The sequence below is a fragment of the Vulpes lagopus genome, chromosome 8 (genome assembly GCF_018345385.1).
Source record: "Vulpes lagopus strain Blue_001 chromosome 8, ASM1834538v1, whole genome shotgun sequence".
Lineage (NCBI taxonomy): Eukaryota > Metazoa > Chordata > Mammalia > Carnivora > Canidae > Vulpes > Vulpes lagopus.
Window position 1 is genome coordinate 34,486,363 of NC_054831.1, and position 18,929 is coordinate 34,505,291.

Sequence of the window (18,929 nt, forward strand, 5' to 3'; positions counted from 1 at the left end):
AGCCATTTACACACTTTGATTTTTTTACTTCCATTTAGGTTTATTAACATCAAAGCTTTGTCATCACTTACCTGTTTCTAGAGACATTTTTACCTGAGGCAATAAAGAATAAAAATGTCTTCACATTCTTGCTTTACTGTTGACTAAAGGAAGCTTTAGTCTTCCCTGGCCTTTCAGCATTTCATGGTTATTAAACTTCTGTATGTTGCTGTAAAGTATACTGCCCTTGGCATACCAATTTTAAATGTACTATCATTAAACCCAATGTACTGCACACATATACATTCCAATTCAAGTATACTACAGTTAAGTTCGTGTTACCCATTGAATAATGATATTAACATCTTTTACCCCTTTATCACAAAAATAATCACCACAAATATAGTCAGACAACTATTGCAAAGAAAGCAATACCAACTTAATTTTATGAATTGTATAGAGTTATCACAGCAAATTGAAATAGCTCCACTGTATTAATTACACAATCGGGGCTTTTATTCACTGATATATAATAGAAATGCATTACATCGAATGAAACTTGCAAGTTCAATTCCCAATTAATATATTTGTTTGACGGATTAAACACAATGATCCATATTCCTTGCTTTTATTTATTTAAAATTTGTGACCATTTGTTTAAGTTGGGTCATAGCCACAAAATAGGAATTCAAATGTGAATTTAAATATTATCAGAGGAAAACAAATCATCCCTGGTGTTCTCTTACTATTTTAGACTTTAAATATTTTAAAATTGGACATCCACATGCAGAAGAATGAAACTGGACCACTCTCTTTCACCATACACAAAGATAAACTCAAAATGGATGAAAGATCTAAATGTGAGACAAGATTCCATCAAAATCCTAGAGAACACAGGCAACAACCTTTTTGAACTCGGCCACAGTAACTTCTTACAAGATACATCCACGAAGGCAAAAGAAACAAAAGCAAAAATGAACTATTGGGACTTCATCAAGATAAGAAGCTTTTGCACAGCAAAGGATACAGTCAACAAAACTAAAAGACAACCTACAGAATGGGAGAAGATATTTGCAAATGACATATCAGATAAAGGGCTAGTTTCCAAAATCTATAAAGAACTTATTAAACTCAACAGCAAAGAAACAAACAATCCAATCATGAAATGGGCAAAAGACATGAACAGAAATCTCACAGAGGAAGACATGGACATGGCTAACAAGCACATGAGAAAATGCTCTGCATCACTTGCCATCAGGGAAATACAAATCAAAGCCACAATGAGATACCACCTCACACCAGTGAGAATGGGGACAATTAACAAGGCAGGAAACCACAAATGTTGGAGAGTATGTGGAGAAAAGGGAACCCTCTTGCACTGTTGGTGGGAATGTGAACTGGTGCAGCCACTCTGGAAAACTGTGTGGAGGTTCCTCAAAGAGTTACAAATAGATCTGCCCTACGACCCAGCAATTGCATTGCTGGGGATTTACCCCAAAGATACAGATGCAATGAAACGCCGGGACACCTGCATCCCGATGTTTATAGCAGCAATGTCCACAATAGCCAAACTGTGGAAGGAGCCTCGGTGTCCATCGAAAGATGAATGGATAAAGAAGATGTGGTTTATGTATACAAAGGAATATTACTCAGCCATTAGAAATGACAAATACCCACCATTTGCTTCAACGTGGATGGAACTGGAGGGTATTATGCTGAGTGAAATAAGTCAATCGGAGACGGGCAAACATTATATGGTCTCATTCATTTGGGGAATATAAATAAGAGTGAAAGGGAATAAAGAGGAAAGGAGAAAAAATAAGTGGGAAATATCAGAAAGGGAGACAGAACATGGAAGACTCCTAACTCTGGGAAACGAACTAGGGGTGGTGGAAGGGGAGGAGGGTGGGGGGTGGGGGTGACTGGGTGGCGGGCACTGAAGTGGGCACTTGACGGGATGAGCACTGGGTGTTATTCTGTATGTTGGCAAATTGAAGACCAATAAAAAATAAAATTATTATTAAAAGACAATCTCCCCATTAAAAAAATATTTTAAAATTTAATGCCATGATAGAGTATGTTACTCATATTAAACTCATAATACCAATTTTTCTTCAAAATAACTTATTAGATGATACTTTTAGCAGCAATGGAAAAACTCACCAAAACAAAGCCATTAGAATTTTGTGGTAATTAGCCCTGTATTCATCATACTGTTGTTTCTAAGCTCTCATTCTTCAAGAACTGCGTTATCCCCTTCCTACTAACTCTGGTTTTTTCTCTTTTGTAGCAGTCATTATAGGTCCCTCTGATACGGTCTATTTTTCCAGAGCAGTTCACAACCAGGCTCTTTTTGCCTGTTTTTAATAGACGGAAAGTGTGGAATTAGGTCAATGGTCAGCTTCTAGGACTAACCCAAACCTTTGCTTTCACTCCTGTTACAACAGAAGAAGAATCCTTTTTTATTGTCAAAGTCCAACCTTTCTACCTATGGTCTTGACTCCATATAACTTCCTTTCTCAAACACTTCAACCTATAATTATCCCCTGAAATATCTGTAACAATTTTTGCTTTTTATTACGTCAGCTCTATCAGCATTCAAATGCCTCTACTGTCTCACATTAAAAACAAAACCTAGCCTTGGTCTCGTATCTTGCCTCTTCTTGGATATCTATCCTTCACAGTTAAACTTGTAGAATGAAGTATCGCTATTCATATTCTTTGCTTCCTTTCTTTATCATTTCTCAGCATATTCCAATTAAATTTCTGTCCCCAGGATTTCCCTGAAATTTCTCATCAAGGTCAGGAACACATTCCCTACTGCCACACCCAAAGCCCAACTTTCTGTTCTCACCATCTCAGCAGCCAACAGACCTAAGTAAACACCCCACCCCTTGAAAGGTTTTCTCAAGACTATACTATAGTATAGTATAGAACATTTTGCCACTTATCTAATATGTTTTGGTTATGCAAATGTCCCACTTTGAGATTAAAAAAAACTGCCATATGAAACTTCTTGCTATACTTACCATAATGATGCTACAGTATCCTCTTTATGAAACTGTAGAAAATAATTGTCTTATTCACAGATTTAGTTGTTTCTAAGCAACTGACTACTATGAAGCATATAACTGGCCTGTTCTCCTCTTTGAACTTGTTGCTAAATTTAAAATCAAATTTATGATTAACCTCAAGCATAACACAAGATCTTATAGCATTATTTTATTTTTTCTATATTCATCTGAATACTACTTTTCTCTCCACTTATTGCCCACAATAGCACTTTTTAAAGTCATTTAAAATCCTCTCAGCATCAAGCTCAGGGTAAACATTCAAATACAGTTTAAAAAAACAAAACAATGACAACAACAAGGTCAGTGGGGGAAGCTGTCTACTTCAACTTCTTAGAAGTGGCTTTTCTAGGCATCCTCTTTCCTCTTTCCTTCTGATTTTCAGAAACTATTACTTAGTATCCCCTAGCAAGTTGTTTTGTGTTACTTAGGCTAAAAGTCCTCTTCTTTTTTTTTTTTTTTTTTTAATTTTTTTAAAATTTTATTTATGATAGTCACACAGAGAGAGAGAGAGAGAGAGAGGCAGAGACACAGGCATAGGGAGAAGCAGGCTCCATGCACCGGGAGCCTGACGTGGGATTCGATCCCGGGTCTCCAGGATCGGGCCCTGGGCCAAAGGCAGGCGCCAAACCGCTGCACCACCCAGGGATCCCTAAAAGTCCTCTTCTTTTAGAACAATTCAGAATTGGCTGCAGCTCCTCTCTTCCTTCTTCCCCTTTGCCAGGGATAAGGAGTGTAGGGCATGGCATGTCCAAGGCATAGCTTCCAGGAGACTGGTTACATACAGGGAGATCCACTATTCAAATACAGATCTTCAGGGATCTCTGGGTGGCTCAGCGGTTTGGCGCCTGCCTTTGGCCCAAGGTGCGAGCAGGGATCGAGTCCCGTGTCAGGCTCCTGGCATGGAGCCTGCTTCTCCCTCTTCCTGTGTCTCTGCCTCTCTTTTCTCTATCATAAATAAATAAAGATTAAAAAAATACAGATCTTCCTTGAGTTATGATGGGGTTACATCCCCAAAAAACCCACTGTGAGCTGAAAATATCCTAAGTCAAAAATGCATCCAATAGACCTAATCTACGAAAAATCACAGCTTAGCCTAGCCTACCTTAAATGTGCTCAAAACACTGACATTAGCCTACAGTTGGGCAAAATCATCGAACACAGAGCCAGTCTTATAATGGAGTACTGGCTAACTTATGTAATTGACCTAAACTACTGAAACTGACAAATAGTATGGTTGTAAGGGTATATGTTGTTAATTACTCTTTTGATCACATGCCTGATTGGGAGCTGCAGCTTGTTGTTGCTGCCCAGCATCATGAGAGTAGGTACCACACATCACTAGCCTGGGAAAAGGCCAAAATTCAAAGTATCGTTTCCACCAAATGGGCATCACTTTTGCACCACTGTAAAGTCTAAAAACTGTAAATCAATCACCAGAGGTTGGTGACTGTCTGCAAATTATGATGGTCATGGATTGAAACCCTCTGAATAAAGCAGGAATCCATGAGTCCAAATGAATGAATGAATGAATGAATGAACGAACGAAAGAACAGTGGAGAAGAGAAAGCCTCATGAAGCCTCAAACTATCTTCCCACAAAACACTAATTAATGATTGTAAAATACACATTAACTTTACAATGGAGAAACCTGTCAGACACCATCTTACCAAATGACAAAAATTAGTATCATCAGTAGCAATCTATATCATATGCCTCCTTAATATGATACATTGGGAAGAACACAGCAAAGCTGTAGTGTTATTCTTAACAAAAATACATAAATCATGAGGAAATATCAGCCAAATCTAAATTTAGGGATCTAAATTCTGCAAGGTAACTAGCCTCTGCTCAGTGAGGTCAAAGGGCTTTAAAACTGCAAACAAGTCTTAGAACAATATACATGGATTGAAGCTTGGAGGGAAAGGCACACTAATTTTGAACTGAATTTAGCCATTTTAAACATAGCTTTAGTTGCATACTCTATTCATTCATTCACTCATTCATTCCTCAATTAAATAACTACTATGAGCCACAGACTGCTAAGTATTGTTAGTAAAATGATAATAAAAATGAAAAATTATGTATAAGTACTTTAGAATGGTAGTTGCACAATTTAGCCAAGTGCCCTGTCACTTTATCACAAGAACTGCCTTTCCTTCAGTTTCCACTAACATGTTCCTCGCTTCCATTTGAGACCTCACCAGAAGCACCTGTAACATTCAGAGCTGTAGGAACAGTCTCTTCAAGGCAATCTAGACCATTTGTATCGTATGTCTCAAAACTTCCCCTGCCTCTATCCATTAATGCCTTGTCTAATCCAAAACTACTTTCAGTTTTAGTATTTGTTTCAGCAGCACTCTAATTCCCAATACCAAAATCTGTTATTAGTCAGGGTTCTCTAGATTCTAGAGAGGAATCCATTCTAGAAATGCGCCAATAAGGTAATCCTATATAAAGGGAGAGAGAGGGAGGAAGAAATTTATTTTAAGAAACTGGCTCATTGGATTGTGGGGAACAGCAAACCCAAAACGTGTGGGGCGGGCTGTAATTTCTGGATTCAGGCAAGGTCTCTATGTTGCCTTCAGAGACCAAATTCTTTCTTCCTCAGGAAACCTCTGCTTTGCCCTTAAGGCCCTTCACTGAATGGATTACATGATGGAGGGTAATCTGCTTTACTCAAGTCTACTGATTTAAATGTTAATCACATCTCTGGGTGCTAGGGTGGCTCAGTTGTGAAGTAGCATCTGACCTGATCTATGGGTCGTGAGTTCAAGCTCTGAGTTGGACTCCACACTGGGCATGGAGCCTACTTAAATGTTAATCACATCTAAAGAAAATCTTCATAGTAATATGTAGACTGTTTAACCAAACAACTGGGAACCACAGCCTCACCAATTTGACACATAAAATTAATGATCATACTGACTTCACTAATTTTCCTGTCATCATTAATGTTATGTCTTAATAATATAAAAATGATAATTTCAACAATGTTTATAACCTTTTAATTTTTTTCACTACAATGAAAATATTCTAAACCTCAGTTACTATACCATAATATCAGGAATTTGACAAAGAGCAGTAACAAGTAATTCCATGAGAAATCTCTGATGGAGGAGGATGTATCTTGCAACTATGGAAATGTACATCCAACAAACATTTAAGTTTAGCATTAGAGAGACAATATGAAAGAAAAGCTCATTTTGTTGAGTTCTTTTATTCCTTGATAACAAACACAAAGGACAAGTTGGACTCTATTAAATGCTCACATATTCTCAGCACTGCATATGATGCCAGTAAGAAATCCAGTCAGTGCCCTTTGTAACAAGTGGTCAATTGGAGTTTTTCCTGTTGAAACCTGGGTCAGACATTCTTCAACTCTAGGGTCAATTGTTTCAGCTTCTATTCTACTCTTCTTTGTCCTGCTTTCTGATGCTGGAACTGAACCCCCTGCAGAATTTTCTCCTTTGTTAGCTAGAAGAATTTTAGCTTCTGTCAATAGAGGGCACTGGAGTGACACTGAAGAAAATAGAGGTGGGAAGGCATTTCTGCCTTTTTTATTCAGAGCTAGAGCCAAGCGTCCCTCACAGACCAGCCAGGGCCACTTTCAGTCAAGTCCAGCAAGCAGATAAAGTAATCTGGCTGTACCCTCAGGATGCAAACTTCCCATTTGGTGGACAGCTTCCATGGCTGCTCTGGTGGGGCCATTAGGCCACACACAACCCACCAGATACCTCTTATGAGCAGCTCCAGGTGCTACTTCTAAAGCAGCTCTGGCCATGCCATCAGGCCACATTCTTCCACTCAGTGGGCTGCTTCTATGGACCAGTTCCAGACCCCACACACCTTGCAGCAATGACAAGCTTCTTCCAAAGACTAGCTCTGGTCTGTACCATCTGGCCAGAGCTACTAACAGTGGACTTACTATTTCTGTGGTAACCATGCCCTCTTCAAAGAGGCTAAATCTCAGCTTCTGGGGCTGGAGGAGCTTTCCCAAGTCCTTAGTTCCTTCTTTTTGAGGCTACTTTTTGACACCTACTACTTGTGAAGCCCTTAATGTCCTTTACTCCTTTAGAAGTCAACCACCTTTACTAGATAATTCTTTATATTAAACCTCGTCATTCAAATTACTGTTTTAAATTTCTGTCTCCTGACTGGACTCTGACAGAGATCAATCCTACCTTTAATTTCATAATCTATAACTGTTCAAAATCAATCCAGGAACTAATATTGTTAAAATGTTGGGGCGCCTGGGTGGCTCAGTCACTTAAGCATCTGCTTTCCCTCTCTGCCCCTCCTCTCCACTCCCATTCAAATAAATAAATAAATAAATAAATAAATAAATAAATAAATAAATAAACAAAATCTTTAAAAAATTGTTAAAATGTCCATACTGCCCAAGTGATTTACAGATTTGATGCTGTCCCCATCAAAATCCCAATGGCATTCTTTACAGAAATGAAAAAAAAAAAAATCCTAAAATTCATATAGAACTACAAAGATCCTGAAAAGACAACCCAATCTTGAGCAAGAAGAACAAAACTGGAGGCATCACACTTCCTGATTTCAAAATACACTACAAAGCACAGTAATAAAAATAGTGTGGTATTCCCATAAAAACAGACATATGGAACAGAATAGAGCCCAGACGTAAGACCACACACAACAGGAAAAGGATAGTCTCTTCAACAAATAGTGTAAAGAAAATTGGATATCCGTACATAGAAAGATGAAATTGGACCCTTATCTCATACCACATATGAAAATTAAAGAGGATGAAAGACTTAAATGACAGATCCAAAACATTAGACCTACTAGAGGAACACAATGGAGAAAAGCTTCTTGACAGTGATCTGGGTAATGATTTTTCTTGATGTGACCAAAAGCACAGGCAACATAAGCAAAAATTATCATGTGAGATTGCATCAAACTTAAAAAAAAAAGCTTATGCAGAGCAAAGGAAACCACATAGTGAAAAGCAACCTACAGAATGCGAGAAAATATTTACAAAGCATTATCTGATAAGGCGTTAATATCCAAAATAAATAAGGAACTCACACAACTAAGTGGCCAAAGAAATGAATGTAAACTGGTACAGCCACTATGAAAAGCAGTACAGAGGTTTCTCAGAAAATTAAAAATAGAATTACCAAAAAAAAAAAAAAAAAAATAGAATTACCATATGATCCAGTAATACTACTTCCCAGTATACATTTGAAGGAAATGAAATCAGCACTTCCATATTCACTGCAGCATTGTTTACATTAGTTGTCCATTGATGGCTGAATGGAAAAGATGTGATATGCAAAATATTATTCAGTCTTGAATGGGAAATCATGCCACGTGCAACAATATGGATGAACACAGAGGACATTACGCTAAGTGAAATAAGCCAAATACAGAAAGACAAATGTGACATGATCTCACTTAGCTGTGAAATCTAAAATAGTGAAATAGAAGTAGTTGTTTGAAGTTGGTGGAAATGGGAAAATGTTGATCAAAGAGTAAAAGTTTCAGTTATGCAAGATGAACATATCCTAGAGATATACCATTAAGCATCGTGACTACATTTAAAAATGCTGTTATGATACATCAGAAATTTGTTAACAGGGTAAATCTTAAGTGTTCTCATCACACACATATATACATTCAATGATAACTACATAAGGTGATGGATATGATAAATAATATGATGCGGTGATCATCTCACAATGTATAAAAAATCAAGTTGTATACTTAAAAATTTTTGTACATGTATTTAAAAATTTTTTTAAAGATTTATTTATTTTTGAGAGAGCGCTCATGCACAGTAGAGGGAGGGGGAGAAGAAGAAAGAGTTGGAAGCAGACTCCCTGATGAGCACAGAGCCCTATGCAGGGGCACTATCCCAGGACTCTGAGATCATGACCTGAGTCAAAATCCAGAATTGGATGCTTAACTGATTAAGACACTAAGGCGCCCCTCAAGTTGTACACTGTAAATATGTATAATTTTTATGTTGATTATACCTCAATAAAGCTAGAAAACAAAACACCCTTCTAGTAGTGCTGCTAAAAATGTGGGAATGGGAGGAACTTATATTCTTCTTGCCTTCTCTTTTGGCTATTGCTTTCATCTAGTGCTTAAACCACACGAACTTTGTGTAACTCTGTTGAAGCATCTGTGAACATACTAGACTTTACTGAAGACTAGAAGGGCAATGGGGAGATCGAAAGGTTACAGAGAATCCAGTCTTTCCAATTTTGTCCTTCCTTCTCCCTTTCATTTCTATGCCCACATTTCCTTATGTGCTCCATATTCTTCTGCCTCTCCTTACCCCTGAAGCCCAAGCCAGTTACATTCAGGCTCTTATGGGGCTTACTCTCCACCAGAAACTTAGTAGGTAAACCAAAACCAAAACTCTCCCTAAGAAAAATTTTAACCAATTGTGAAGGTACAGATCTCATTATATTTACATCTTAATATTTCAGTGTAAGAAATATATATAGTGTACACTATGCATTTAACTATAATATCAAAATATATCAGAATAATATCAAAATATAACATCACAAAAAACACAAAAAATATAACATCACTATTATCAAAATATAGTTTTTATTTATATGGTTAGTTTTCACCATATGTCAGGATTATTTCCAAATTCAAAAACAATTTAACTGGCTTGGGGTTTACAAGTTGAAGCATCTCAGTAACTAGAATGAAAGTGCAATTAACTTTATTTAAATTCTAAAATTAATTTTGATATTTTACTATGATAGCAGAGGACAAAAGCTTACTATATAAAGACAAATATAAAAGTGAATTAAAAATGAAATCTCATACACATGAATAGATGAAATAGACCCATCTTTAAACTTTTGAGAGAAAGGTATACCTATTATTGCTACAAATTCTATCGATTTATTCACCCATTCAATGTTTACCACACCTACTATGCACAAGACTTTTCTGGGCCCTTGGGATATAGCAGAAAAGAGCAAGGTTTCTTATTTACTTATATGTTCTACTGGGAATATGAGATGACAAATCTTTATGAGTTGAAGTGTGTAATTGAGTATATACAGAACATTTAGTAACTTAGCTGATTCTAACCATTTTTAGATACTGCTTGTCTAATATTTCTGTAAATGCCAATCAAATAAAAGTTAGACAAGGTCATTTTGTTATACAGTGCAGGTTATTCATTCACTCTTTAAATAAACATATTATGTCCCATTACGTGACTGTAAATATACAAAGGTGAATAAGACGAAGAGACCATTTTCGTAGGAAAAGACAAAATAAACAAATAGATAAAATAACTTTGGAGAGTAATAAATTCTACTCAGGAAAAAACCGATGAGGGGGCACCTGGGTGGTTCAGTGGTTGAGCATCTGCCTTTGGCTCAGGGTGTTATTCCAGGATCCTGAGATTGAGTCCCACATTGGGCTCCCTATAGGGAGCCTGCTTCTCCCTCTGTCTGTCTGGGCTTGCCCCTCTCTCTGTCTCTCTCATGAATGAACAAATAAAATCTAAAAAAAAAAAAAGAAAGAAAGGAAAGAAAGAAAAAACTGATGAAATGTTAGTGGGGGAAATTTCAAAGATATATAAATATACACAAATACACATATCAATGGAAATCGAATACCTATGAAACTATATGACATTTGAATTTATTTAGAATAAAAAACATTTATACAGTATTATAGACTAAGTTATTCAAATCATTTTTTTTAAGATTTATTTATTCATTTGAGAGAGAGCATGTGTATGTAAGCATGCATGGAGGGGTGGGGGTGGCAGGGAAAGAATCTCAAGGAGTTGCCCTGCTGAGTGTGAGCCCAAAGAAGGGCTTGATCTCAAGATCCTGAGATCTGACCTTAGCTGAAATCAAGAGCTGGACACTCAATCAACAGAGTCACCAGGTGCCCCAATAATTTCACTTTTTAAATGTAATTTTTAAACAAATTTTTCATTAAAAGCAAACGAAAAAAATCCTGTTATGAAGTTAGGGAAACATAGCATTCAATGTCACATAAATAACTTGGAAATTAAGATAAGGCCAAAAATACAAACATTTTGAGAATAAATGAAATATTGATAAAATTAACAAAGAAGGCAAATACTATTACTGTTTTGTCAACTGTGAACTATATTGCATTTTACTTTGGCTTTATGGCTTTTTCTTTACCTTCCCCCCAACCCCTCCAGTTTTAGGTCTTATTATTACAATGATATGGATGGTTCAGAAAAGCTTTATAGTTAGTCTGATCTGACATAGCATTGAGGATTTACTTAGTGATATGAAAATTTGTTTTCATCAGTTGTTGTTTATCAATATATTACCTCTAGCTTATAAAAACAAAATACAATAACAGCTTTTGTTACTGAAATACCTGCAGGAAGAAAATAATTTTGCCATTCTGACTCTACCCACTCCTAACCGCTTTCACCACTGAAATAACTTTGTTTTTAAATATATCGTTGTTTATTAACAATGCAGCTACCCTTTATAGAAAAATGGACTGGAATAATAGAACACTTTTATATTTCCCCTTCTAATCATTTATCTGATTTTACTATGTCTGAACCAATTAAAATAATATTGTAAAGGGAGTAATAGTAAAATCTTAGAACAGTTTTCAAATATTCTTAAATGTTTCAGAAGAAGCAATTTACAAAAAAGTAAATATTATGCTCAGGTGCTACAAAGCAAATTCTCTAAGGATCTGTAGGATGAAGTGTTTTCTTGCCCAGCTGAAGTCACTACATATTTTTAAAAACACTACAATTGCATTTTATGTAACATCTGCAACTCAGATTCTTTGCAAATTTATCTTCTAAATGTCTTTCAAATTATCCACTAACTTATCTCTCTCTGGAATTCCAACAGCTCCCTCACCCAGTTTTCAATTCATTGTCTTCACTAAAGTCTTGATACTCTTTCTAAAGGTCAAAGCCAAATTTGTGATAGAGAAATATATGTAACTTTATGCATGAAATAACTGATATAGTGGCAGATTGGATAAATACTCTGATTTCAAAGATGTGATACTTTGAGATACCTGTAACAATAACAGGAAAATATCTGAGATTTCTGTTGACAACAAAGTCAGCTGTTATAAGTACTACATCTTTTTGCCTAAATCTGTAACTGAAGAAAATGTTAAATTATAAGTTAATAAAAAAGAAAGTATTATTTTTCTATTTAAAGTCATAAACTCCCTGAATTCTAAGTCTGCACCTTTTGGGGTACAGGAGGGTTAAGAACCCCCACAATGTCTCCCTGTTATCTTCAAGATAAAAATTTCTGTCATAGAGCTAAAGGGCACCTCTTGATGATTCTTTGCTACCACTCATCCCATTTTGAGCCTTATCTTTTTACAGCTCACATTCTATACAGTCACTCTTCTGCAGAACTCTGCAGTAATGTTATAATGTTCTTCCCATTCTTTTTGCCCAGCAAACTTCCAGTCATTCTACAAGTGCCCCTATACTTATCATTACTTCAGAAAACCAAAACTGTTAGGTGCTCTTTCATTGTGCTTCCATAGCACCCAGAACTTACCCCTATCACATTTATCAACCTGGATTAAAATTGCCCTCCCCTATTAAACCATAAGCATTTGAACTGTACTTCGAACTGCCAGTCCTTGCATACCGCTGCAGAACAGGCACTTCAATAATTACGGAGGGATGGAAAGAAAGAAGGAAACTCCAACTTATTTGTTGTTTCATGACCTTGATTTCTTCTACCCTTACTTTCTGATCAACCCTCACAAATGCAAGCTGTTGGTCACCATGGGAATCACGAAAGTATAGAATTCATTAATATAAATTCCCTATTTTTTAAAAAAGATTTTTAATTTACTTATTCATGAGAGACACAGAGAGAGAGAGAGAAAGAGAGAGAGAGGGAGAGGCAGAGACACAGGCAGAGGGAGAAGCAGGCTCCACGCAGGGAGCCTGACGTGGGACTCAATCCCAGGTCTCCAGGATCAGGCCCTGGGCTGAAGGCGGCGCTAAATCGCTGAGCCACCCGGGCTGCCCTAAATTCCCTATTTTTACTGGAAAACTCACCTCTGTGATGACCAAGAGTGAAGGTCATTATTACTATTGTTAAATATCCATGTCAGGAAGATTCTACCATCTTGCAATAACTATACTATCAAGATGGTATGTGTACGTATCTATCAGTAATTCTCAACTGTGCACACATGACTCCAAAGTGGTGGTTGTGGCAGAGGGATTAAGAGGCCCCCTTTTAGGGCAGTATTATCAGAATGACTGAGGGAGAAGGAGAGTTTTCAAAATAAAAAGAGGCTGGGTGGTTCAGTCTGTTCAGCTACTGACTCTTGATTTCAGCTCAGATCCTGATCTCAGAGTCATGAGATTAAGCCCCATCTTGGGCTCCTCATTGGGCTGTGGAGCCTGCTTCAGATTCTCTCTCCTCCCTCTACCCAGCTCATGCATGCTCACTCGCTTTCTCCTTCTGTCTTAAAAAAACAAAATAAAACACAAAAAAACATAAAACCAGTGGATAATAAAATCGTTTCTGCATTACTTCAACTAGGCTGAAAGTACTACAAGTTGGAGGCGGGGAGAGAGCTGGGGAAAATTCAAAATATACTGGTATAAAATTGAAAACACAGATGGGCTAGAAGTGGTACCCCCACCCCCCAAAAATACAATGAGACGACTAATTGAAATGAGAATCTACAAATTGCTGAGGGGATAAAAATTGAAGTCATGTTCTGAAAGGGAGTGAATTACTGTAACTTTTGAGTACTGATAAGTTATAGTGTTACTACAAAGGGCTTTGAATGACAAAACTTTTTATTATTTATTTATTTATTTATTTCTAAAGATTCTATTTATTCACGAGAGACACAGAGAGGCACAGAGACACAGGCAGAGGGAGAAGCAGGCCCCATGCAGGGAGCCTGATGTGGGACGATCCCAGGTCTCCAGAATCATACCCCGGGCTGAAGGCGGTGCTAAACTGCTGAGCCACCTGGGCTGCCCGAATGACAAAACTTTTAAATGTGGATTTTATCCTAGGTCCAATGACGCAGTAATGGTTTCTAAAGAAGGGTAGATTCTGTGGTTAAACAGTGATATACTTGGGATGATTAACCCAAGGGTCCTCACAGGATGAATTAAGAGGCTGAGAAAAGAGAGAAACCAAAGATGAATAATAAATTGAATCCTGGCACCAGAAGAACTAACAAAAATGCTACAAAATACCACAAGACAGATCCTTCCATCTATGATCAGAAATGGCAAAAGGATGAGAAATTTATTGCATTATCTGTGTAGCATCTTAATTTAAGTAAAAATATCATTGACAAATGACATTATCAAATAATAAGTAAAAAATATCATTGACAAATGATATTTTTACTTGTATTAAAGTAAAATTTGATTTTAATTCACAAGGCCTTTTCCCCTCTCTTTCATCGTATCTGATTGTTCCTTGGGCTTTTCATTAGAAAGGAACAATGTAAACTTAACAAGCAGAAAGAATACCTGCTTCTGGTTTTCAAAGCAATGCACACACTAAAACTTATTAAAAGTCTATAAAATATCTAAAAAGCAGTAATTTTTCAAATTTTCAAACACTTTACATGGCAATTTTATATTGAAGTGGGGAACTTTTACCTTTAGTACCTGGACGTTTTAGAGGAGATGTGTTTTGCTTAGTGCTTGTAGTCCACTGAAGCATTAAGGTTTATAATCACGTAATGATGTTCCTTTACAGTAGATCATAAAATCTGTAAATTATCAACCAGCTAATTTTTATGGTTGACACTTTCATGATTAAAAACAAGTCACCTCTTAGGGACAGCTTCACCGTGCTATACAAAGAGCCAGCCAAAGCTTCAGTTATAAAGGTGGACTTTATGTCGGGTGGGGACCTGGACACACAGCCGTCACAGATCTGAGCGCCCCTTCCCCACAACAGAGAGGGACAGGGGTCGCCGCGCTGCGAGAAAGCTGCAAGTTACGAGTGCCGAAGTGAGACAGGCTCCCACTCCTCACCGCCAGTTCACGCAGGGGGCTTTGCGTGTTTGCCTTTCGCGGAATTCTCACAAAAGAGCCGGACTCTCCCGGCCCTGACCTCGAATGACCTCGGGGCGCGCGGGGGGGCGGGGCGCGGAAGGAACGCTCGCTGCCTGTCGGGGGTCTTCCGCAGCACGGCCCCTACCTGGACTCGGGAAGAGGAGCCGGGGCTGCCCGCCCCAGACCCTCACCCTCCATCCCCGGAGGTCTGAGGACGGAGGGGCTTGGCTGGGCTGGCGAAAAGGACAGATCCCGTACCTGTGCTAAGACGGTGAGGCTGCCTTGGGGTGCCGCGACGTTCTTGCGGCCGTGGTACCATACCACTCCTGTGCTTGCTAGGGCTGCGCCGGCCACGGCCGCGGTCAGGGGGCCGAGGCCGGGCAGAGCTCGCCGTCCCGCCGCGACCCCACGCCGCAGTCTTCCGCTCCAGGCTGCCAGCCAAGCACCTCTTGCCGCAGCGGCCGCCATCTTTGCGGAAGCGCCCCATCTAGGAGCCCGGAGAAGTCCCGCGCAGCCGCGGATCTCGCGAGACCCGGCCGGCCTCCGCCTGGCCCCTGGAGCTAGCGTCCTGGCGGGCAGCGGTTCGGGGAGAGCTGCGGAGGGGGGGGGCGGGGGCCGGGAAGTGGTCAGGACGGGACCCCGAGTGGCCTCCCCGGTCGCGAAAGAGAGTTCCAGTGGTGTGTAGGCAGGCCCTACTTTTTTCGTTGGGAGAGTGTGTCCCTCGCTAGGGGGAAGCCCGTGTTGAGGCCCCGCGGGTTCGAGGGAGGCACGGGTGGGTGAGCCAGGCCCTCGGGGCAGTGATGTGCTGGATCGTGTGGTCCGGCTCGGGTCTCGGTGGACGGGATCCTCCTAGTGAGGAGCTGCACCGTGTGGATGCCGTCTGAGCCCTGGAACCCCATCCCTGCAGACGTTGGCGCTGGAACCGAAAAACCTGCACATTCCCCACAACTACACTCGCTCTGAATTCCACAAGCCCACGCGTGTTAACAATTTCTTAACTGTTGTTCTGAAGTGTGCAGAAGCTGCAGATACTTTCCCGCAGGCGGTTTAAAATAAGATCAGTTAGCTCGCCCAGCTTCTAGTAAACAAAAAGGTTTTAAAAATGTTTTTTTTTAAAAAAAATTGTGTGCGTGTTCTTACTTTAATGGCTAAGCAAACTTCATTGATTTTGAAGTGTGGTAGAATATACACACCGCAGTCTTCACCATTTTTAAGTGTACGGTTATTAGCTCAGTGGTGTTGGGGACATTGACGTTGAGCAACCATCTCTACCGTCCATCTCCAGAACCTCTTTTCCTCTTGCAAAACAGGCAAACTTAAAAAAAAAAAAAAAATGTCTTCCCCATCTGTCTTCTTCATCCTTCCCATTCTTATATTCTTGACTGATCTCTCATTTTTGCTAAATCCTATCCTATCCCAGCCTTCTAACTTTGATGCAGTATTTTCTAATGAGCTCCGGAACAAAGCCTCTCTATTTCAGGCAACCATTATTTGCCCAATGTTGAATTTAAACTCTGTTCCAGTTAACTGTTACCTATTATCCCATCTAGGACCGAGTCAGATGCAGAAGAACACTTACCCCATGTCACAGTTGTCAGTGTTTCCCCTTGGAAAGGCTGAGAATAATACCTCAGTCCCAGGTGTTCCATTGGTCATGGGAAATGATTTGCACGAGGCTCATGCCTCTAGCAGAGGCCTTTGTTTTGTAGCCTCTGGTCCTCCATTCTTCAGTCTTTTCAGAGTACATTTACTTAATAAACTTTGTTCAGCCTCTGAAATGTCCTTAGTCATAGAAGCTTTACTTGGACATGTGGTAACTTACAGCTAAAAGATGCCAAGATCCTTAGCACATAATCAGTGCCATCTTGACGTTTGTAAAACAAACAAAACACCGAAACTGAAAAACAAGTGCCACACTAAATCTAATTTGACCACTTAATTCTCGGATTGTTTTGTCATGATCTGCCTCTAGTTCTTGCTCCCTTTTTCTGAGCCAACTTGTCTAAATCTGCAGTCAGAGCTTCTTCGCTACCCCCTCCCCCCAGCTGCTGAAACCACTTTGGATGTGCCTTTCCAGGCGAGAAGTAAGCAGATGAGACTCACTGTACACACTTGTGAGCCAAACCACAGGGTTGGAATCCTGTCTGTACTAGGATAATCCATGTGATTTGGGGCAAATTACTTAATCTCTCGGTCTCAGTTTTCTTAACTGTAAACAACTCTCATGGTTTGGGATTGGGGGATTACTGAGATACTCTGTAGAACTAGCAGAATGCCTGGCACATTGTAGGCTCACCACAGATGTTCATTTACCTTCTTCAAATTTTGGTTTACTCCCGCCCTCTCATCACAAATGAAATTGGCTGAGACCTGACCTCTGCTTACCTTGTAATATAGTCTTGATTTCCACAAACCATAGTTAAAATGGTAGTTAAATGTCTAATTCACACAGTCCCTCTATCCATTTAATGAAACCCCACATCTACTGCTTAGTCATGGCTCCAAGCCCCAAATAAATGCATATTCCCATTAGAACATTTGGCATATTTAGAAATATTCTATTTATCCCACAGTTTGACATCATTTTGGGAAAGGCTATATCTTCTTTTGGACTGGTACAATGCCCAACACATATTAGACATTCAATGAGTGAATATATGAATAAGTAAAAAAAATAGAGGGCACAAATGAAACTGGTGGATCTATTTCCATTCTTTGATATCAAACATACAGAAATATATATAGTTTATTTTTTTCAAGACAAAAACCTTACTTTAAATTATTTTGCTGAAAATCTTTGAATGTACTTGAAAAACTGCTTTGATTTTTTGGGTTTTGGCTTTATTGTTGTTGGTTTTTTGTTTTTGTTTTTGTTTTCTGCATTATGTGCCTATGCCTGTAGAACTCTCATTAAGATTTAATCTATTCAAACTTTTCTTCTGCAGAGAAACAAATTCTTATAATAGAACCAATCTCTAGCCGACTAACCATTCTAAGTATGAAATCTTCCCTGGCAGCTGCTGACATTTGTCTAAGTGCATTGCCTATATTGGTCTTTTTAGGCTCCAGCTTTGTTCATTTCTTCATCATTAGCTGTAGAGAAAATATACATCCTTGACTGGGATGTATTTTCAACCATGTAGTTTATAAAGTAATCTCCGAGTAAAGAACTGCTTCTAACACTGTAAGATCTATGCTGTTTTAAATCGTAATTGGAGGAAAAACAGTAGAGAAACAGTGATAGTTCTAAAATATCATTCTAAATTCACTTATTCTGTGCTCCTTTTCTGGAGGAGGGACATAAGTTATATGACAGAAGAACTATTCTCGGGGGACTTCACTTTTACTGGAGGCCAGGCCTGAATCCAAAACAATGCAAGATGGCATTTAACTGTTATACAGAGGAGGAGGAGTGTGGTTGGCTAGAATAGTCAAAGACAACTAGGGAAGGAAGGAGACTTGATCTGGAACTTGGAAAGTGAGAAAGATTTGGATAGATAGGATCCTCAAAGATTGTAGGAACAGTAGAGTTGAGAGATGGGAGAAACCGTGTTATGGTGTGTGTTTACCTAGCACGGAGTAGAAGGACTGGTGTAGGTCTGGCCTTTAGTGGCTTGAGGGCCACAGGGTATCATGCAGTGCTTCCACTAATATATGGAACAACTTTTAGCTCTTTTGGCCCTCTATACATGTTTATCTTGGGGTATTTATGCCTTTTTTCTGATATCCACCTTGTGTCTGATCTCCTCCTTTGTATGTCAGACACTCTCTACCCAGTGTTTACCTTCTTCCTGTTCTGGCCTTTCTCTAAATTATCCAGGGGCTTCTCT

At 39.0% G+C, this 18,929-nt stretch overlaps 1 protein-coding gene across 2 annotated transcripts in view; it reads right to left on the bottom strand.

Moving 5' to 3' along the window:
• The window catches only part of MICU2 (mitochondrial calcium uptake 2), a 132,242-nt gene extending 116,648 nt beyond the window's left edge, over window positions 1-15,594 (bottom strand). The window contains exon 1 of one of the 2 annotated variants that reach the window (XM_041765347.1): window positions 15,358-15,594. In XM_041765347.1, coding sequence (XP_041621281.1) covers window positions 15,358-15,567 — 210 coding nt within the window. In that variant the 5' untranslated portion in view covers window positions 15,568-15,594. The remainder of the gene's footprint in view (window positions 1-15,357) is intronic. The other variant, XM_041765345.1, reaches the window with a different exon arrangement.
• Window positions 15,595-18,929: the final 3,335 nt, after the last annotated feature.